Source organism: Otolemur garnettii, unplaced genomic scaffold (assembly GCF_000181295.1).
Source record: "Otolemur garnettii isolate 467f Iridium unplaced genomic scaffold, OtoGar3 scaffold00046, whole genome shotgun sequence".
Lineage (NCBI taxonomy): Eukaryota > Metazoa > Chordata > Mammalia > Primates > Galagidae > Otolemur > Otolemur garnettii.
Genome location: NW_003852441.1, coordinates 11244066 through 11264671, shown reverse-complemented (window position 1 = coordinate 11264671; position 20606 = coordinate 11244066). Strand labels below are relative to the sequence as shown.

At 49.6% G+C, this 20606-nt stretch overlaps 1 protein-coding gene across 1 annotated transcript in view; it reads left to right on the top strand.

The window, feature by feature from the left end:
- The window catches only part of GUCY2D (guanylate cyclase 2D, retinal), a 14062-nt gene extending 6515 nt beyond the window's left edge, over positions 1-7547 (top strand). Inside the window, exons 7-18 of the mRNA XM_023514048.1 lie at positions 804-884; positions 2854-3060; positions 3151-3307; positions 3824-3973; positions 4932-5080; positions 5615-5778; positions 5875-6067; positions 6307-6481; positions 6698-6796; positions 6919-7013; positions 7205-7290; positions 7454-7547. Coding sequence (XP_023369816.1) covers positions 804-884; positions 2854-3060; positions 3151-3307; positions 3824-3973; positions 4932-5080; positions 5615-5778; positions 5875-6067; positions 6307-6481; positions 6698-6796; positions 6919-7013; positions 7205-7290; positions 7454-7547 — 1650 coding nt within the window. The remainder of the gene's footprint in view (positions 1-803; positions 885-2853; positions 3061-3150; positions 3308-3823; positions 3974-4931; positions 5081-5614; positions 5779-5874; positions 6068-6306; positions 6482-6697; positions 6797-6918; positions 7014-7204; positions 7291-7453) is intronic.
- The last annotated feature ends 13059 nt before the right edge of the window (positions 7548-20606 follow it).

The following is a 20606-nucleotide window of genomic DNA, read 5'->3' as shown; positions in this document are numbered from 1 at the left end:
TCAGTGGGTAGGGCGCCAGCCCCATATACCCAGGATGATAGGTTGAAACCTGGCCCTGGCCAATCTGCAACAAAAAAATAGCTGGGCATTGTGGTGTGAGCCTGTAGTCCCAGCTACTCAGGAGACTGAGGCAAGAGAATCACCTAAGCCCAGGAGTTGGAGGTTGCTGTGAGCAGTGTGACACCATGACACTCTACCGAGGGCAATAAAGTGAGATTCCGTCTCTACAAAAAAAAAAAAAAGAGAGAGAGAGAGAGAGAAAGAGATGATGACAGCAGATCGTTGAACCAAGCTCAAGCCCTTCTGAACATGAGGCTCTGTGTAATTGCACAAGTCACATGCCCCTGAACCAGTCCTGCTGACTTCTGGGAACAAAAAGGCCCAGCACCTGGAGGGGAGCTGCCTGTAGGTCATAGTTTGTGATAAAATCTGATCCACCCGAATTCTTGTGTCTCAGCACAATGGCTCTCTCGTGGCAAGGATGGTGATGAGGGTTATGATGTCAACGACGTGTGGTTGTGACATTTCACTTAGGACTACTGGTGGGAACCTCTGGGATGGTGAGGACTGCCACATAGGCCTTCTGCATCTCTCTCACCCAGGGGAGGCCTCTCACCCTGCTGGCTGCAAAGAAGATGGGCAGATATCAAACCCTTTGCTCCGATGCTCTTTTCACATGGAAGATGTGTTCTGAGCCAGTGGGCCAGTGGAAATGTGGGAGTTCTAAGGCTCTTAGAACTCCATAACCTTGAATTATGGAGTTTTTGGAGACTGAGTTCCCTAATCCATCTTCTCTGCTGCAGGGGGACAAGGTTTGGCTGAAGAAATTTCCAGGGGATCAGCACATAGCTATCCGCGCGGCAACCAAGATGGCCTTCTCCAAGGTAAGATTTGGGGCTTTGGTGGGGTATGGGGTGGCCATTGGTTCCTCACTTCTTGCTTCCTCTTTGAAGCTGGGTATAGCAGTAGGTCTCAGTTAAGTGTCCCCTCCACTCTAGAGCAGGTTTCCAATTAGTTTCTCTCCTATCTCTAGTTCTTCCTTTTGATGTTATTATCGAGATTTGTAATTGTATTTTCATCTCTGTGCTTGCTTATTTCTTATGTGCCTCCTCCACTGGACTGTAAGTTGAGTGAGGGCTTCCCCCATGTCCATCATTGTATACCCGGCATCCAACACAATATCTAGAACATTAGAGAAATGCAGTGAATATTTATTTAGTGAATAATACAAATAAAAAATGAGTTTCTAGTTCTGTCAGGCCATTTGTGCAAAACGGCCCTAGCTACATATTATGATACCTACTGAATAAGGTGGACAGTTAGCAAGGAGGCTACAAACTGGCTTAGTCTTGTCCTTCCAACTTTAATGTCTCCTTTTGCCCCTAACACCACACATCCTTGCCCTGGCCCTCTTTCCTGATGCCTCCACAAGAGCTCTTGGTCACAGCAGCAAAATGACTTTAGTGAAGTACCCTCTGGGTCAACAGACTAGATCATCATTTAACACCAGACATTTAAAATGAAAAGAAGCTTCTTATTGGGCATGTGGACCAACTAAAAGCTAGAAAAAGCACCAGTCAGCCAGCCAGCACCTATTATTTTCCAGTAAGCCCTGACTGCAGGGCTCTCTGTTCTGCAGAGTTGGTGTGGTTCTTACTGATGGATCCTCTGGGACCATGGCTTCACTGCTCAGTCCAGTGTTCCCTAAATTGGGGAGGGTGGAAATCTCAGATATGTATGACCCAATGAGATAACACAGAGACAACACAATGGGATAAAACAATGAGATGACACAGGCATGAGCCAGTTCTTGTGTCCTTTGAAAGCAACAGGGCTTCTCCCTGGTTCTCCAGCAAAGGCTATTACATCAGAAGGACAGCTTGGTCCAGCCAGGGGCTTCTTCTTCACCAGGTATTTCCCTTAAGATCAGGGCAGTTGGCTCAGAGTCTGTGGCTCAAGCAGCTAAGGTGCCAGCCACATACACCTGAGCTGGTGGATTTGAATCCAGTCCAGCCGACTCAGCGCCTGTGGCTCAAGTGGCTAAGGCGCCAGCCACATACACCTAAAGTGGTGGGTTCGAATCCAGCCCTGGCCCACCAAACAACAATGATGGCTGCAACCAAAAAATAGCCAGGCATTGTGGTGGGTGCCTGTAGTCCCTACTTGGGAGGTGGAGGCAGGAGATTCGCTTGAGCCCAGGAGTTGGAGGTTGCTGTGAGCCGTGATGCCATGGCATTCTACCCAGGGCAACAGCTTGAGGCTCTGTCTCAAAAAAAAAACCCCCAAAAAACAAAAACAAATCCAGTCCAGCCCACCAAACAACAATGACGGCTGCAATCCAAAAATAGCCAGGTGTTGTGGCAGGTGCCTGTAGTCTCAGCTACTTGAGAGGCAGAGGCAGGAGAATCACTTGAGCCCAGGAGTTAGAGGTTGCTGTGAGCTGTGACATTACATCACTCTACCTAGGGTGACAACTTGAGGCTCTGTCTCAAAAAAAAAAAAAAAAGAAAAAGAAAAAGAAAAGAAAAAAAAGGAAAAGATCAGGGCAGTTTAGTTTTGTGGTTAATAAGTCAGAACCTGCCTGGGTCTTACTCACCAATGTGAAGTTATCTTTTCATTCATAACTTAAGCTAAACCAGACTCAGCGTCTGAAGTGACCTTTGACTATACTGTTTTTCCAAAGACAGAACTATCTGTAGAAGAAAGCTCCTCCTCCACATCCAATAGACCATTTCATTCACCACTTTTACCCCATTTTCTGAGTTTGGATACTCAAAAATAGATCTTGAATAACGACCACCTCCCCACATCGCCCCCATCGCACAAAGTGCCTGTCAACTTTCCCCCTCTCAGCTCCGGGAGCTGCGGCATGAGAATGTGGCCCTCTACGTGGGGCTCTTCCTGGCTGGGGGAGCAGATGGTCCTGCAGCCCCTGGGGAGAACATCCTGGCTGTGGTCTCTGAGCACTGTGCACGGGGCTCCCTCCATGACCTCCTTGCCCAAAGAGACATAAAATTGGATTGGATGTTCAAGTCCTCCCTCCTGCTGGACCTCATCAAGGTGTGTGTGTGGGAAGGTGTATGGGAGGTGGGCAGGTGGGGACAGGGGAACTTCATAGGCTGAGACTGCCTCTTACCCACCCCTTCCAAGGGAATGAGGTATCTGCACCATCGAGGGGTACCTCATGGGAGGCTTAAGTCACGGAACTGCGTAGTGGACGGGAGGTTCGTGCTCAAGGTCACCGATCACGGCCATGGGCAACTGCTGGAAGCACAGAGGGTGCTACCGGAGCCTCCCAGCGCTGAGGGTAGGAGTCCCTCACTGCCTTGCATGCACAAGAGCATCCCCCCGCCATCCCAGAAACCTTCTTAAGGACCCCTCCCTCCCTTCCTCTTTCCTTTTTTCCCTACCTCTGCCCTGGAACTCTGCATCTTACATCCATTAGACACGACTCCAGCTACTGAAAAGGTCTGGTGATCTGTGAGAGATGCGGATGTGGGCTCTGTGACTGGGAAGGCTAGGGGAGCCGGACTTGTTACTGAGGTGCAAGTGCTGCCCAGTCTACTTTAAGCGGAATTTTGCCCAGGACTGGGGCTATGTTCAAGAGGTGGAGTCTTCCCTTGGCACCTCCTCGTCTGGGGGCCGAGGCCTATTTGTGAGCCTAGCTTAGAGATGGCATTGGGTTTCAGGTGGTGTCTCCTGGGAATAGTTGCAGGGCTCAGGCTGAGGGTTGGCGAGTGCCTGGGTGCGAGCCGGGCTTTCTGGTGAGTCCCCAGCACCTCCACGGTCCTCTTTGTGCCCACGCCCCATTTCCCACCCCCAGACCAGCTGTGGACAGCCCCGGAGCTGCTTAGGGACCCTGCCCTGGAGCGCCGGGGAACTCTGGCCGGCGACGTCTTCAGTTTGGGCATCATTATGCAGGAGGTCGTGTGCCGCAGCCCCCCCTACGCCATGCTGGAACTGACTCCCGAGGGTAAGGCTTTCCGTAGCATGGAGTTCGGCCCAGAGAAGCACCCTGCAGTTAGGACAGTGCCACGTCAGATCCTGGCTCTCGCTTTGTTCTAAAGCAAAGCCTAGTGATGAGAATTACGTGTGGGCTCCCTTAAAGCTGCAACCTGAAGGGTCAGGGCAGTGGAAAGCCAAGCATCAGTGTGAAAGGTGTGGCTCTTCAGGCCAAATCTCAACAGTTTCCTCTGACCTGATCCTGGACGCAACCTGCTCCCCCAGCCTACAGAGCAGGCTCCTCTCTGGTTCTCAGGGGTCCCAGGGAGACAACAAGGGACATAGGGAGACGGTTGGAGGAAAATCCAATCTGGTTCAAATCTGCATCACTTATCTACAGAACTCTAAACAAGTTGCTTAATCACCTAACCCTCACTTTTTCTATATGCAATAAATGTTAGTTTCTTTTTTCTTTATTTCTTTTTCTTCTTCTTCTTCTTCTTCTTTTTTTTTTTTTTTTGAGAAAGAGTCTCACTTTGTCACCCTGGGTAGTGTGCTGTGGCATCACAGCTCACAGCAATCTCCAACTCTTGGGCTTAAGCAATTCTTTTGCCACAGCCTCCCAAGTAGCTGGGTACAGGTGCCCACCACAACACCCAGCTATTTTTTGGTTGTAGTTGTCATTATTGTTTGGCAGGCCCAGGCTGAATTCAAACCTGCAGCTCCTGTGTACGTGGCTGGCGCCCTAGCCGTTGAGCTACAGGCCAGACCCAAATATTAGTTTCTTTGCCTGTATCACCTCTTACTGACCACCAGAGGTCAGGGTCTTCTTGGTCCTCATAGCACCTCCCTTTTACACTATACTCCCCCACCCACTGAAGCTCTAATTTGCAGGAATTCCTGCCAGTTCCCCTTTAGCAATCAGGCCAGAGTCAGAAATGGCTTCTATTCTGGGACATCCACCCATCATGGTCCCTTTGTGCCTCCAGAAGTGGTGCAGAGGTTGCAGAGCCCTCCTCCGCTGTGTCGGCCCTTGGTGTCCATGGATCAGGCACCCATGGAGTGTATTCAGCTGATGAAACAGTGCTGGGCAGAGCAGCCAGACCTTCGGCCCTCCATGGACCGCACCTTTTACCTGGTTAGGGGCTGGGTTTGGGATTGGGCAAGGGCTGGGCTGGCCACTGGGATCTCAGATTTTTATTAGCAACTTGGGAAGGCTACAGACAGGCAGACTGGCAGGACCTCTGACCTTCTGGGCTAACTCCTAAGGGGTAGCCTGAGGACGTGGGGGTTTGGTGGGGCAGAGTTAGAATGGGAGTGAAGTAGGATTGTGGAGACCATTAAAGTAGGAGACAGAGTTCTGAGTGGGAGAAACAGTCAATTCAATTCAAATAACATTGACTGAGAACCAACTATGTGCTTGGCCTACTGTGACAGATCCTTGGCCTGGGGTTCCAAAGGCTGAGGTGGCTCCAATGCCCTGTCAATTACTTGCTGAGAACAACTGACCTCTGGGAAATCATTTCCCATGAGCCTTCTAGGAATGTCTGAAAATGCAGTGCCCAGCACTCCAGGGGTGCTGAATGGTGGTGGGGATGAGGAATATACAGCCCCATAAGAGGGCCCATGACAGCCCAGCTCTTCAGCAGCTTGACCAGCTTCCTCCTACTAGTTCAAGAGCATCAACAAGGGCCGTAAGACCAACATCATCGACTCAATGCTGCGGATGCTGGAACAATACTCTAGTAACCTGGAGGACCTGATCCGGGAGCGCACAGAAGAGCTGGAGCAGGAAAAGCAGAAAACAGACCGGTTGCTCACACAGATGCTGCCTCCGTGAGTGCCAGTGGGAAGAGGCATGGGTTGGGAGGGCAGTAGAGCACAGCCAGACTGGGGTAGTTCCCAGGTGATCTTCCTGCCTGTCATCCCTAGAACTGTAGCAGAGGCCCTCAAGATGGGCACACCTGTAGAGCCTGAATACTTTGAAGAGGTGACACTGTACTTCAGTGACATCGTGGGCTTTACCACCATCTCAGCCATGAGCGAACCCATCGAAGTGGTGGATCTGCTCAATGACCTCTACACCCTCTTTGATGCCATCATTGGTTCCCACGACGTCTACAAGGTGGAGTGTGCAAACGACAAGCACATCTGACCAACCTCCAGCCCAGCCCTTCCTGCTCAACTCCCAGCCCACCTACCCATTCCTCTTTCCCAGCCCTCCTGTTCCTCACCTCTTCAGTTCTCAGCTCAATCCCCAAGTCACAGCCTGGCTCCCAGTTAAGCCTCCTGACAAAGGACAATCACTTAGTGTACTGGAGGGAGAGGTGCTCAGTACTGATTTCATACCACTACTTCCCCTAGGTAGAGACAATTGGGGACGCCTATATGGTGGCCTCGGGACTGCCTCAGCGGAATGGGCAGCGGCACGCGGCAGAGATCGCCAACATGTCGCTGGACATCCTCAGTGCTGTGGGCTCTTTTCGTATGCGCCATATGCCTGAGGTGCCAGTGCGCATACGCATCGGCCTACACTCGGGTAACTCCCCAGCCAGCCTCCCAGCTTAGGGCCCAGCTCCAGATTTCCTGTATAAGAGGCAAACTCGTGGAATAGGGGCAGGGAGAGAGCTTTCCTTGAAGAGGATAGCTTGATAGTGTTTATGGGGGGAGCTGGTGGAGTTATGGGGTGCAGGGGTCTCCCAAGGTTCTAGGTGCAGCCCCGCCCACCAACCCTGCGCATCCCGCATCTCCACAGGCCCCTGCGTGGCGGGCGTGGTGGGCCTCACCATGCCGCGGTACTGCCTGTTTGGAGACACGGTCAATACCGCCTCGCGCATGGAGTCCACCGGGCTGCGTGAGTGTGACGGGGTGGTGGTGGGGGTATAGCAGGAGGGTTTGAGGAGGTATGGAGGGGTATCGGGGAGAAACGGACCGGGAGGTGAGTCCTTAGCTCACAGCGTACTCCCACCGTCCCAGCTTACCGCATCCACGTGAACTTGAGCACCGTACGGATTCTCAACGCTCTGGCCGAGGGTTACCAGATGGAGCTTCGAGGCCGCACGGAACTAAAGGTGGGGTCAGATTGCGCCTCCCTCCGGAGGCCCCACCTCTCGGAGGTTTCCCAGGCCCCGCCCCTTCCTGAGCCCGCACTGGAAGATAAACTTGGCACTTCTCAACCCCCAGTCTCCCAGTTCCCTTTAGACCTCAAGGTCCCCCCTCGCCGTGGGTCCGCTTAAGTCCTCTCCTCCCCGTGTCTCCCCAGGGCAAGGGCGCCGAGGACACGTACTGGCTAGTGGGCAAACGCGGCTTCAACAAACCCATCCCGAAACCGCCTGACCTGCAACAAGGGTGAGGTGTTGACATCACGGTCGGGAATAAGGATGAGGGACTCGGACGGGCTGACCTGGATCCTTCACCTCTCTCCCTGCCTCTCACTCTGTGTCTGATCCCTTGGCACGGCCCTCCCGTTCTCCATTTCCCTTTCCTGAGGCCACCGCCCCCTCCCTCGCAGGGCCAGCAACCATGGCATCAGCTTGCAGGAGATCCCACCGGATCGGCGCCAGAAGCTAGAGAAGGCGAGACCGGGCCAGTTCTTGGGGAAGTGAAGCCCAGCGCCCAGCACCGCGGCCCCGGACAGGTGCTGCCTCCTTGGCTTCCACATCTAGCTGCTGTCCCCCCATCAGATTCAGGGGCCACACATTTCTAAGGAATGCTTCCTAGGTGACAGGCGAGGCCTATCACTGCCTGCCGAACAGCCCACCCAAGCCAGGTGTTGCAATCCTTTTCTGACTCAACCCAAGCTGGTTCCTAAACCCAGGGATTGCCCCTAGGGAAGAAGCACCCACTGGAGGGATTCTGGCTCATTAGGTCTAGAAGGGCCCAGAAATCCAGGTTTAGGAAATCCTGTAATCAGGACCTACTGTGACTCTTTCCCTGACCCCATCCCCTCCCCAGCCCATAAATCAAGCCTCTCAGGCTGTGCACACGCAAGAGACAGAAGTCTAGGAGGCAACAGTCACTAGAGGACAAGGTGAAAGTTGCCCTTGGATTCAGTTAGAGCAGAAGTCCTACCCCCTAACTTCCTCCAAGAAATTTTGATCCATGGCCCTCTCCTTCTTAGGTGAACCCCTATGGCCTCTTTCCTTGAGTTCTACCTAAGAAACTTCTCTTTTCTGCAGGATTTTTCTGGAAGAACCTTTTCCTGAAATTTGCTGCTATAGGTGACTGAAAGTCTGGTTAATGCTGGTGGGTTCAATGCAGCTCTGCCTCAAAGGTTTCTGAGCCTTTACAAGAGCTAGTTGCAAACCAGCCACATGATCTTGGGCGTCTCATGCGCTCTCCAGGCTTGGATTCCCCTCAATGGCAAAATAGAGGGGGAGGTGGCCTAAGTGGTTTCCACAGCCCCTGTGGCCCTGAGGGCTGGCCTTGGGATATTAGACTCTATGGCATGTGGCCTCCAGCCCCAACATCAGGGGATGTTGAATTGGTGGATTCTGCACTTTCCAGGGTCTCTCAGGGCCCCAGGAAGGAGGATCTGGGATTGGATGCCCCAAACCAAGAGGCAATAGAGTCCTTGTGTTCCACCACAGCAGAGGTTTTCACAAGGCCTGAGGAGTCTAGGGCTTCTGTTTAGCCCCAAGCCTCCTTCCTATCTCCATCCCCACCAGTCAGAAACTTGCTCTTTCTGTGGGCATAATCAGGTAACTTGCCCAAGTGCAGAGAAAAGCTTGCTTTAAGGATTTGAGGAAAGGAAAGTAAACTGCACCAAACCTTTACTAACCAGAACCAAAGAATAGTAGTTTTCTCTGTTTAATTGAGCACCAATGAGCAGACAGTTAGATGGAAAATTCTTTGTGCTTAGATCTTTGCAACAGGTGTCAACTCCCTGTTCTGGCAAGTCCCCAGCTGAAATTTCCTTTGTGAAACTATAATGTTCCAGAGCCTGGCCCTTGACATGTTTGAATCTTGGGTTCCTTCACCATTGCTACAGACCATGGAGGAAGTTAGTAGCAATACCCACCGCCCAGGTTACCACCATATGCAATGAGTGTCCCTGGAGGTGTGCAAGAAGAACCAGAGATGTCATTGACCAGGGATATGACAGTCAGAGGGAGTTCCTAGATGGAAGGGTGAACTAAATCCTCATTACTAAGAGTGGTAGGTGGACCAGCAACATCCACATTACCTGGGAGCCTGTTAGAAATGCAGAATCTTAGACCTACTGAATCATAATCTGCATTTTAACAAGTTCCCTGAAAATACATGCATGTTAAGGTTTCTGAATCATAGAACTAAGTAATCTTAGGATCCCTTAAATCTTAGAATCTCTAAGATTTAATAAAAGCCAGGCTATAATCTAGCCATCAGATTTATTTTGTTTGGTTTAGGGAGGTGTTTTTGTTTTCAGCTAACATTTAAAAAAATCAAGAGATACCACATTTTTAAAATGTGTACCAAATTTCCCTCTTCTCTTGAAATCAAAAACTCTGCAGAGGGCTTGCATCACCACTCAGCAACATTCTGCTGAGCTAAAGAGTGACATTCCCCTTTATCCAGGGCATCATGCTTTAAATCTCATGGTTCTACTACTCCCCAAGGACTCCAAGACACCAGGATTTTCTGAAAACCCCTTATGTACTTGCCTAGTGCCTGTAGAAATTAATCTTAGGACTCCTGGAGTAGCAGATGTTAGGATTCTAGGTGCTCCTGGAAGTTGCTCTGCCTTTTTGTAAACAGATCTGTAAGTTCTACAAGCTTAGTGGTAGTCTACCTCCTTCTTAAAGGTAAAGAAAGAATGTATAAGTCTAAAATCCAGCACTAATAAGTTCTGGTTACCCAAGGTGGTGTTGCTATTGTGAATGATTTAGTGCAATTTAACAAAAAAACATTTTAAATTGTGTTCAAACATGATGAATTATAAATTAAAAGACAAACAACAACAACAACAACAAAACCCTGACATGCAAACACACAAAAATTTTGAAAAGTTATTTACATTCTTAAACATCTTCCTTAAGATTTTCTCTGTACTTAGGTCCTAGGGATTGACGGGCAGGCTTTGCCTTGCTGGCCTTGGACCTGACAGTATGGATGTAGTTCTCAATTTCCTGCCTCTTCCCTTTCTACCCTACCCCACCTCCCTTCCCTTGCCCTGCCAGTGAAGGGGCCTGGAGTAGCTAATGGTTTGTGATTCTGGGAGCCTCAGGGAAGAGTCCAGAAGTAGGTGCAGAAGGATTGGCTTGGGCAGGGCATCTCCCAGGAAGAGGAAGAGCTAGGGGCCAAACCCAGCCTGGGGTGGAGGTCAAGTGGGCAGGTCTGAGCAGGTTATCTTTGACTAAGCCTCATTCCTAGGATGGCTGACTCAATCTCATATGAATGACCAGATGTGATGAGGGAAGAGCCTGGCAGAAAAGAGCCCTGTCCTCCTCCCCAGCTAGGAGAACTTGGGGGCCCCCACCCCAGAGGTCACAGAGCTAGTGAGTGGGGAAACATTAAGTCAGTCCCCTCTTTAGACCTCAGCCTCCTCCTTTCTCTGTCTCTGTCTTCCTCTCTGCCCTCATCTCCTCTCTCCCTGTGCCCGGTGTCCTCTTTCTGCCCTGTACTTTCCATTTCTGTGGAGTCTTTTTTTCCCAGGTCCAGTCAGTTATCTAGACTTGAAGCTCTGCCTCAAGTCCTCCCTACCTTCCTGTCCTGTTGTTTCTGTGACCCAGGCAGCTCCCAGCCCATGAGAGCACCTGGCTTGGTCATTGGGAACGCCCCACCTTCAGATGTGTTTATACTACCTCTGCCAGCTGGCCTGTACCAGGAGAACCCCCCTTGCGGCTGTCCTCACCTTTGGGATGGCTCTGTAGCTGGGATGAAGGACAGCCAAAGCAGGGACCACCCACAGCTGCTGCTTCATTCCCACATCAGGGACTCCACAGCATGTCCCAGGGCTCAGCTGGCACCTTTTCTCTGTGCTGCTCCTCATCCCCCTCTGCAGTGGACCCCAGGGACCTCTCTTAGGGGAGGCGGGGTGAGCTGCCCCTTGGCAGGGATTTGTGACACTGCATTGTTGACCTGTGTTCACCGGGCTCTTGTGCACCTTGCACCCTGGATACCAGGCCATGGTGTTTGGGTCCTGGGAGGGCGGGGATTGAAATAAAAGTGTGCTTTCTTCCATGTCATGGTGTGTGTTCCTTTGACCTGGAGAAGTAGTCTGAATACTTGCATCCTGGGAATGTCCAAACCTGGCATTGTCAGGGAGGGTTTCACATAAGAGTAAATCCTAGAGGTAACCAGGGCAGGGGCACTCAGCCAGGGCCAGGAGCAGCAAAGAACTCCTCTTCTCAGCGGGATCTGCTCTGAGGGGCCACACAGGGAAACCTCGGGCCTCTCAGCTTCTGGAAAGTGGGTGATGTGGCTTCATCCCTTGATCATATGAAGGAGAGAAGAAGGAAGAGAAGGGCAGAGCTTGTTTATGGCCATGATGTGTGGAAGCCAGAGCCCAAGACTAAGGAAGAGGACCCACAGATAGAGAGGTTGAAGTCCACTGGTTTCCAGACAGGACCTTACCACCACCTTTCAGAGCCTGTACTGGGCATCGCAGCAGGACCAGCTCAAAGACGTCCATAAATTTTCCTAGAGCCCAGGTATTCCCGTGCCAGGCCTCGTATTCTTGATGTGATGATTTGGAATGGACATCAGTTACACATCCATCCTCCTGGTCATTGGGCAGTCATCTGTGCTCCATTCTCAGTCTCTGTGGAACTGGATGAACTGATCCCCAATTTCCCCCTCCAGTCCAGCCCAATCATTCTGTTCCTCTGGCCACAGGGATTGCTTCAAGGACGGATAGGTCAGGTCAGCGAGGGAAGTGAAGCTCAGTGCAGAGACATTGCTCAAAGCCATAGGAATAAGTTGTCTCTTCTCTCTGAGGTTGCTGAGAGGAAGGGATGTTGAGCAGTCATGCCATCACAAAGACAGAGCAGAACTGGCAGATGAAGAGAAAGTCCTGACAGCCACTGTTTGAGCCAGTATACCTTAATGGGCCTAAAGCCAGATCCACCTGTGTAAGCAGTGTGGACCAGCACATTGTTTTCTTTCCTTAAGATTGAATTAAGTTTTCTGTTCTTGGCAGCCAAAAGTGTCCTGAAGATGCTGCCCTACAGGATTTTGGGATACAGTAGGGGTTAGACTGGCTTAATAGGAAAGAACACTGACCTAGGAGGAAGGTGAGCAGAGGATGAATGACCAAGAACAGGTAGCCACCAAGCCCTTATTCCACCAAGAGTCAGCAGTACCCTTCCCCTGGGGAATGACTGTTCCATTTACAGGAAACTTGACCTGGGGAAAGATTAGGACCTGGGGTGAGAAAATGAGCACCACTGTGTTTTCTTGCCAGGGCTCTTGCCCTGGCTTGTCATTATAAGCTGGAAGAGTAGTTCAGGTCCTGTGCTTCAGGGAATGATGCAAAGGAAAGCATGGTGCAATCTGCCAATCTCAGGACAGTGCTGCTTTCAATGTCCATGAATTAAGTGACTAGACTTTGGCAGTGAAATTGGGGTGAGGACAGATGGTTCTTCCTGTTCTGGGAGCCAAGAAGGGGAGTAGAGGGACTGTGACTTCTGAGAATCTTTGTTCCTGCAGGTGGGTTGGTCTGTTACAGTCTGGAGACTTACTCATCCAGACTAAAGCTGTTTACTCACCTCCACCAGGGACATTCTACCTCATCACCCATCCCAGAGTCTGGATCTCTGGTCCTGGACCCAAAGAAGGGTGAGCTATCCACACATCTATCCCCTCTGCTCACAAGAAACATTGACCCCACCATTTCAAAAGCACATCCCCAGATACTATCTTTAATCCTCACACAACCCATTTTACCCATAGGAAAACATTCCCAGGGGAGAAATGGCTTGTCCAAGGTTACAGATCCAGCAAACGTTGGGATGAGGAAGCAAATCTGGGCCTTGGGGTACCTCTCAAGGCTGCACCAGGGAAGTGTCACCTGTGGCAGCCCTGCTTCACAGCCCCTTGATTCTTTTCTGCCAAGAGCACAATTAATCTCGGTGTCAATGTTTGAGTATTCAGGTTATTGAAGGGTTTGACTTGGTAGGATCTGAACATAAATGTATTTACATTTCTCCAATCACTGCCTTCAAAAGTACATTCTGCTTATAAATTCCAATTTCCTACCTGCTTGAAAAGTTCACTCCAGCCTGGGAACAGTGGTACACCTGTAATCCTAGCACTTTGGGAGGCAGAGGTGGGAGAATAGCTTGAGCCCAGGAGTTTAAGACCAGCCTGAATAACAGCAGGATTCCATCTCTACAAAAAATGAAGAAAAATTATCTGGGTATGGTGGTGTATGCCTATAGTCCCAACTACTTGATGAACCGAGGAGAGAGGATCACTGGAGCCTAGCAGTTTGAGATTGCAGTGAGCAGTGATCCTGTCACTGCACTCCAGCCTGGGGGACCTACCTCCAAAAAATTTTTAAAAAGCTATCAGGGACTGAGAAGGAGCTTGTGTCTGTGCCTGCACTCTGCCCCTCATGCTGGCTCTGTGGTCAGGAGAGAGAGGCATCATTTGATCCTTGGATTTCTATCCCCTGCTCACTTGAGGGACATGGTGAAGGCTGAGCTGCTCAGATTTCCCTGCTCTGGCTCTGACAGCCACTGCCATCCCTGAGCAGCCATCCCTACCTAGACAGTCTTGTGCTGAGGTGGGTTCCCCATGAAGTAGGAGAAGTTGAAACTTCATGGTCCCTCACCAGCACATGCTCCTTCCAAGGCCCCCTACCTAAATTTTGTATTCTTTTTCTTAAAGAGGGTCTTTACAGTTGATTAAGCTTCAGATCCCCACAACATCTGGATCTAGACCTGGATGTGGTTCCCTGGTGTTCAGGTTCAGCTTCACCCCAGCCTTCTTCATCACATCCCTCAAGAGCAGCCACAGCGTTGCTTCCCTGCCCACAGACACCCCTGTGTCCTCTCTGCATATGGTCCTCTTTCTGTGTCTGATGGCTGCCTGGCTGCCTGATGGCATCCAGCTCCACCTGCTCTCTGACCTTGATTGTCCTTTGTGAGGAACCCTGGAGACAATACTCTCCTCACCCTCTCAGGGGTGCTGGGCCAGGTTGGCCACTGTTTTCCATCCCAGTTCTGCACTGTGGCCCTCCTGTATTCCAACCTAGCCCCACCCAGCCAGGAGTGAGCTGCCCATCTGCTGCTCTGCAAGGCACTTCTGCCCCTGTAAATGATTCTTCCAGAGAGTTGCCACTTGGTGTTTTCTGGGGAAAAGGGTAGCCTTCAGCCTGGATGCTGCCTCCACCAACTCCTACCCTCTCCCTCACCTCCATCGGTCCTTTAGTGGAAGTAAAGGAGGGTACATTTTGGCAGGACTAGTCCCATAAATTCTCAGAAACTCTTGGGATGAGGGTCCAAGTGAGGGGAGCTGGGCCGGTTGTTTATGTCTCTCTTCATAACATGGCATACTTAGCACTCAATGGCTTCAGCTGTGGGCCTAATTACATGGCCTCAAGAAAGTCACTCAACACTCTGTGACAGCAGAATTAATATGTGCATTTTATGAATGGGTTATCCAACCAGCATGTTGTTATCACATGCCATTTTTTTAATGCCAATCACAATTAACTTGTATAACACAAAACCCTCGTGATTTTTTCATTACAACATAACAATGGCCCATTTGATTGATAAGTCCTCATGACTGCAAGTTCACAAAAGGCTTCCCTTTCTATTCCACCTCCTCATCCAAACCACCACACGAAGTAGTATGTGTCCATAGCCATCCACATTTTGGACTCACCACCAGTCCCTTTATCACTGAACAACACAGCATCTCCTAAGCCTCTGTCTTGGTCCCGATCACCCACTCCCAAGCTGTGTGCCGCATCACAATATCCCTGTGACTGCCACCAGCATACTGTCTGATTGGAGGCCACATGGAATCTCATGCATGTGACTGGCAGGTTCATGGGATCATCTCTCCCAGGGTATAGCTTTTAGGCTAGCAAGGGTAGGCACCTAAAGCTCCTGCTATACTCTCTGCCGGTCTAGGGCAGGGGGAGGTAGTGGCTCCAGTTGAAACAAGATGCAAGGGACTGTATGCATGGCATTGAGGGGCTAGTGTGGTAAGCTCCAAACTTTACCAGGCCCTATAAGGGGGATGAGATGGGACCAGTACTGAGCACTTTATCCTCAGTGCAGCCATCAAATGACAGATGCCTTCCTGGTTCCTGGAGGACAGGCCCAAACCAGGTCTCTGTCTTGGTGGATTCACTGGGCCCTGGAGCCTAAGTGTGGGGCAGCACCTGTGCACACTGGGGTGGAACTAGGGGGTCTCCTATTGTTCCTGGACCAGACCTGGTCCCACAAACTGCTTCTTCCAGAAGTTAGTGCCTTCTGGAGAAGGCACAAGGGCATACCTTGTGATGACACAAAGCAGGCAGACTAAGGACATTTCCCAAAATGTTCTTTCAGGAGCCAGAAAGGAGGCAGACGAAGTGGAGGTGCTGTGCTTCTTTCTGAAACAGGGAGAGATTTGGGCCCATATGTATGCTAAAGGGAAGGAGCGAGGGCTGCAAGACAGACCCCGGATGCAGCGACTAGGGAACAGGTCCTGATATCCAACAGGGACAGATCCAGGCTCAGGGGGAGGGATCACCTTGGATGGGAAGAAAGGAAATCCTTCTAAGAGGATTATCTTGGGACTGGTAGCGGGGCCTTTGTGAGCTAGGTAGCCACAGATTCCAGAACTTCCCATCAGAGGTTTCTCTTTTCTCAGTCCAGTGGAAGGTAAGTTCATCTTCTGAGCATGTTGGGGGGAGGGAGGAATACTATTTCACTGAATGTTTGCTATGTTCTAGAAACTGTACTAAGCACTTAACCTGAGAAATCTCATTTAATCCCCTCTACAATCCTCAAAGTCGGCTTGGCGCCTGTGGCTCAAGTGGCTAAGGCACTAGCCACATACACCTAAGGTGGCGGGTTCGAATCCAGCCCGGGCCCGCCAAACAATAATGACAGCTGCAACCAAAAAATAGCTGGGCATTGTGGCTGGCGCCTGTAGTCCCAGCTACTTGGGAGGCGGAGGCAGGAAACTCGCTTGAGCCCAGGAGTTGGAGGTTGCTGTGAGCTGTGATGCCTCGGAACTCTAGCCAGGGGGACAGCTTGAGGCTCTGTCTCAAAAAAAGAAAAAAAAACAGTCCTCAAAGTCCAGTGCAGTGGGCTCTTTGTGTCTTTGGGTTCTATGTGTAAAGATTCAACCAACGGCAGGTTGAAAATATTCAGGGAAAAGAAAACCCACAAAAAGAAAAACAGTATAACAAACAAACAAAAAAAAGCAACATAGAGCAGCTCAGTGAGTAGGGCGCCAGCCCCATATATGGAGGGTAGGGGGTTCAAACCCGGCCCCAGCCAAACTGCAACAAAAAAATAGCCGGGCATTGTGGCCGGCACCTGTAGTCCCAGCTGCTCGGGAGGCTGAGACAAGAGAATTGCCTAAGCCCAGGAGTTGGAGGTTGCTGTGAGCTATGTGACGCCACAGCACTCTATTAAGGGCGATAAAGTGAGACTCTGTCTCTACACATATAAATATAAATATAAATATAACAACTATTTACACTTATATATTTGCATTGGATTAGATATTATAAGTAATCCAGAGATGATTTGAAGTACATGGGAGGACATGCATATGTTATATGCAAATACTATGCCATTTCATATCAGGGACTTGAGCCTGGAGGATTTTGATCTTACATGGGGGTCCTGGAACCAATCCTCCAGGGATACTAAGAGAGTACTGTACTATTATATCTTCATTTCATAGATGATAATGTTGAGGCTCAGGAAGGTCATGTAACCTTCCTAAGGTTACAACAGTTGTTTAATGAGTATCAGAACTATAATTTTCAGCCAGGCACGATAGCTTCTAGCACTCTGGGAAGCTGAGATGGGTGAATCACCTGAGGTCAGGAGTTTGAGATCAGCCTGAGCAAGAGTGAGACCCCAGGTTTACTAAGAACAGAAAACTAGTCAAGCGCTGTGGCGGGCACCTGTGGTCCCAGCTACTCAGGAGGCTGAGGCAAGAGGATTACTTGAGCCTAAGAGTTTGAGGTTGATGTGAGCTATAACACCATAGCACTCTACCCAGGGCGACAGAATGAGACTCTGTCTAAAGAAAAAAAAAGAGAATTTTCCTAAAGTCTTAAACTCTACACTATTAATAAAAAGGCAAGTCAAACATAGTGATTCACAGCTGTAATTTGAGCACTTGTGGAGGCAGAAGTGGGAGGATCACCAGCCTGAGCAACATAACAAGACCTTTGTCTCTACAAAATATTATTTTAAAGTTAGTCAAATGTGGTAGTGCATGCCTGAAGTCCCAATTACTCAGGAGGCTGAGGCAGGAGGATCACGTGAGCCCAGGAGTTGAAGGCTTCAGTGAGCTATGATCATGTCGCTACACTGACATGGGCAACAAAGTGAGACTCTGGTCTCTAAAAAAATAAAAAATAAAGAAGCTAAACCTGATGGGACCATGTTTCTGAGGAATAGAAGTAGCTGTAGACAAGTTTTTCCCCTGAGATATAGAGGAGGCAGAGGGGCAGAGGTCACAAGTTTTTAGTGGGAAGGAAAAGCTGCCAAAGACTTTCCCTTCCTATGTCCTCAGTGTCCTCAGAGGCGGGGTGGCCATGCCATGTATCTGGCATTAGTAAAATGAATGGGTGGGGAATCAGGTGAGGATTTGAGATGGCTTTGGAGAGGGGTGGGGGTCAGAGAGGGAGTTGAGGAGGAAAGGAGATCTCTACAAAATTCCATATCTCCTAGATCTTCAGCCTCCCAAGACCCAGAATCCTGGGTGTGGAGACCCTGAGAAAAGGGCCAGTGTGGTGACAGGTATTCTCTGACCCTTAGTGCCAGAGGGCACTAAGAAACCAAATGGCACCTGAACAAGAGAAGACATCACTGGGCTGTGGGATGGGGGTGGGGGAGGCCAGAGGCCTAGGGCCTCCCATCATTGCTGGGGTCTGTTTGGCCACTGCTGGAGGCAAGAGCTCCCTCCTCCCCACCAGAGAAGGCTCCCAACACTAGCCAAAGATAACTGAATGTTGGATGATTTGGATTTGCTTGTTTGGAAAACATATTCAGAAATTACTAGACAGTAATTTCTTACATTCACAGAGGGCCCAGAAGGCCTGGTTCTAGTTTTCTCTAGTGTGGCTCAGCAGGGGCCAGGGAAGAGAATGGGGCTCCACAGGGGCCATCTGGGGCAAGGCACTGTAGCAGCTGAATTCATTGTGGGTGGGAAGTGCCTTAGACATTCAATCGTTTAAAATTTATGCTCCTATCAGATGCCTTCTTTGAATCATATGGGGAATATTTATTGTTTGGAAACAGTCTGCCCACTACTACCAAGAAATCCACAGTACCCCACAGCTCATCAGCACCACCAACATGGCCACAGTCGGAACAGTTAGCCTGGTATCTTGTATGACCTCTCCACTGAACATAGGTAATTGGGCCAGAGCGGGGTCCCTCTCCCAAACTGGGTTAGTGAGAACCCTTTGCTGGGGAGCTTGAATGGGAATGAAACACTCCAAAACCTGTCCGTTTACTGTCTTACAGAATGTATAAATGCGATCTATGGTGGCAGCCCTTCTCTGCGACATAAACTGGAAACAGAACTGGTGGCTGGTGGGGGGAGGTACAAAACAGACATGCAGACAGGAGAGATAGAGACCATTCCCTAAGTTCTCATAATGCTCCAGTCCCTGACTCTGGCTGTCCCCATCTATATTCCTAGCCTTGTGTCCTTATAATAAATTCTCCTTTTTGATCAAGTTCTCTCTAGTGAGTATCTGTTACTTACAAATGAAAGAGTCTTAATTAACCCTGTCTCCCCAGTAGCTAGAGCACTTCAGTCTTTTTTCTCTTCTTTTATGGTTACACAGCTGCCCTGGGCCATATGTTACCTAAAAAATGATATTAGGTGTTTTTTTTCCTTTTCTTTTTTTGAATAAAAGGAAAGTTTATTTCTTTTTATACAAGTATCTTCAGGCCTTTCCAACTTTACAGTTTACATTGTTACATATAAGTCTAGATGATTACGAAAGGGATCGATTTTTATAAGCTGATGAGGTCAAGATGAAAGTGTTTTTTCCTGGGCAGCGCCTTTGGCTCAGTGAGTAGGGTGGCAGCCCCATATACAAGGGTGGGGGGTTCAAACCTGGCCCCGACCAAACTGCAACAAAGACTAGCTGGGCATTGTGGCGGGCAGCTGTAGTCCCAGCTACTTGGGAGGCCGAGGCAAGAGAACCGCCTAAGCCCAAGAGCTAGAGGTTGCTGTGAGCTATAACGCCACAGCACTCTACTGAGGGTGACAAACTGAGACTCTGTCTCTAAAAAAAAAAAAAAAAAAAAAAAACAGAGAAAGTGTTTTTCCTTTGGTAGATGGTTTTAAAGCCATGGTATTTACTATGAGGTATTAAAGCTCTAAATGAAACTGTGGTTCTCCGTTCTATGGGGAAAACTCATTTGCTTTTGTTTCCAACAGAGTTCTCAGCCTCTCAGCCTCCATCGTGGCACTAAGTAGCTACACATGAGTTACTGGACACATTTCCAAATATCTGGGCCAGTCCTCGCCAGGCATGTTTAAAGAAACTGCTGTTTCGGACCCTATAATGAAGGAATGCTTTATGAAAGGACGTGCCCAAACAAGGTGCAACAATCCCATAGACAACTAATGCACATTTTATTGCTGGTGACATTCATGTAGGGCAGAGCAGCAACATTGTAATTTACTACATGGATCAGCGGCAGCCAAGACCCAGAACACTCCTCCGGGCTACCGTCTCTTAAGCAGATAGGAGGAAAGCAGAGAGGCTGGCTAGCCAGCAAGGAGTAAGAGAATGACGCTAGGTTTCATTGCCTATGGCAACTCCAGGCAGTTAGTTGTCCCTGTTGGAGTGCTATGATGAAAGACTCTGAGGCCACACAGATGGGAAGGGGATGAAGGCTTGCTGACTTCATCACATGCATGACAGCCTGCTCAGTGCCTTCCTTGTAGCTCATTCATAAGACATGTTGAATGAGTATCTGACAAGAATGATTGGCTAAGGGACCTCTTTGGTGAGACAAGTGATACTGAGGCAGAAAGAAGAACATGTGAGGAGGAGCGGGACAGAGCCAGAGACATGTGATGCTCTGAGTTCAGGAAACTAATACACAGGTGTGGCAAGTGGGACTCACAGAGCACTTTTTTCACCTCCCTCTGACTAACACTTGCTCATCTACAAAACTCAGTGTGAGAGTTCTTACTTGTAGGAAGTTTTCTTTGACATGCTCCATTCCCACGCCTGCCTGAGATAGACCTCTGTGCTAATGAAGATTCTTCTGATTCAAAGGGATTCAATGTTTTTTCTTTCTTTCTTTTCTTTCCCTCCTTTCTCTCTCTCTCTCTCTCTCTCTCTCTCTCTGTCTTCCCCTCCCCCCCGTTGCCCCAGGCTAAATCTTCACAGCTCACAGCCACCTTAAAGTCCTAGGTTTAATCCATTCACCTCCCTCAGCCTGCTGGGACTACAGGCATCCACCATAACACTCAGCTAATTTGTTCTATTTTTGACAGAGATGGGTCTTGCTCTTGCTTAGGCTGGT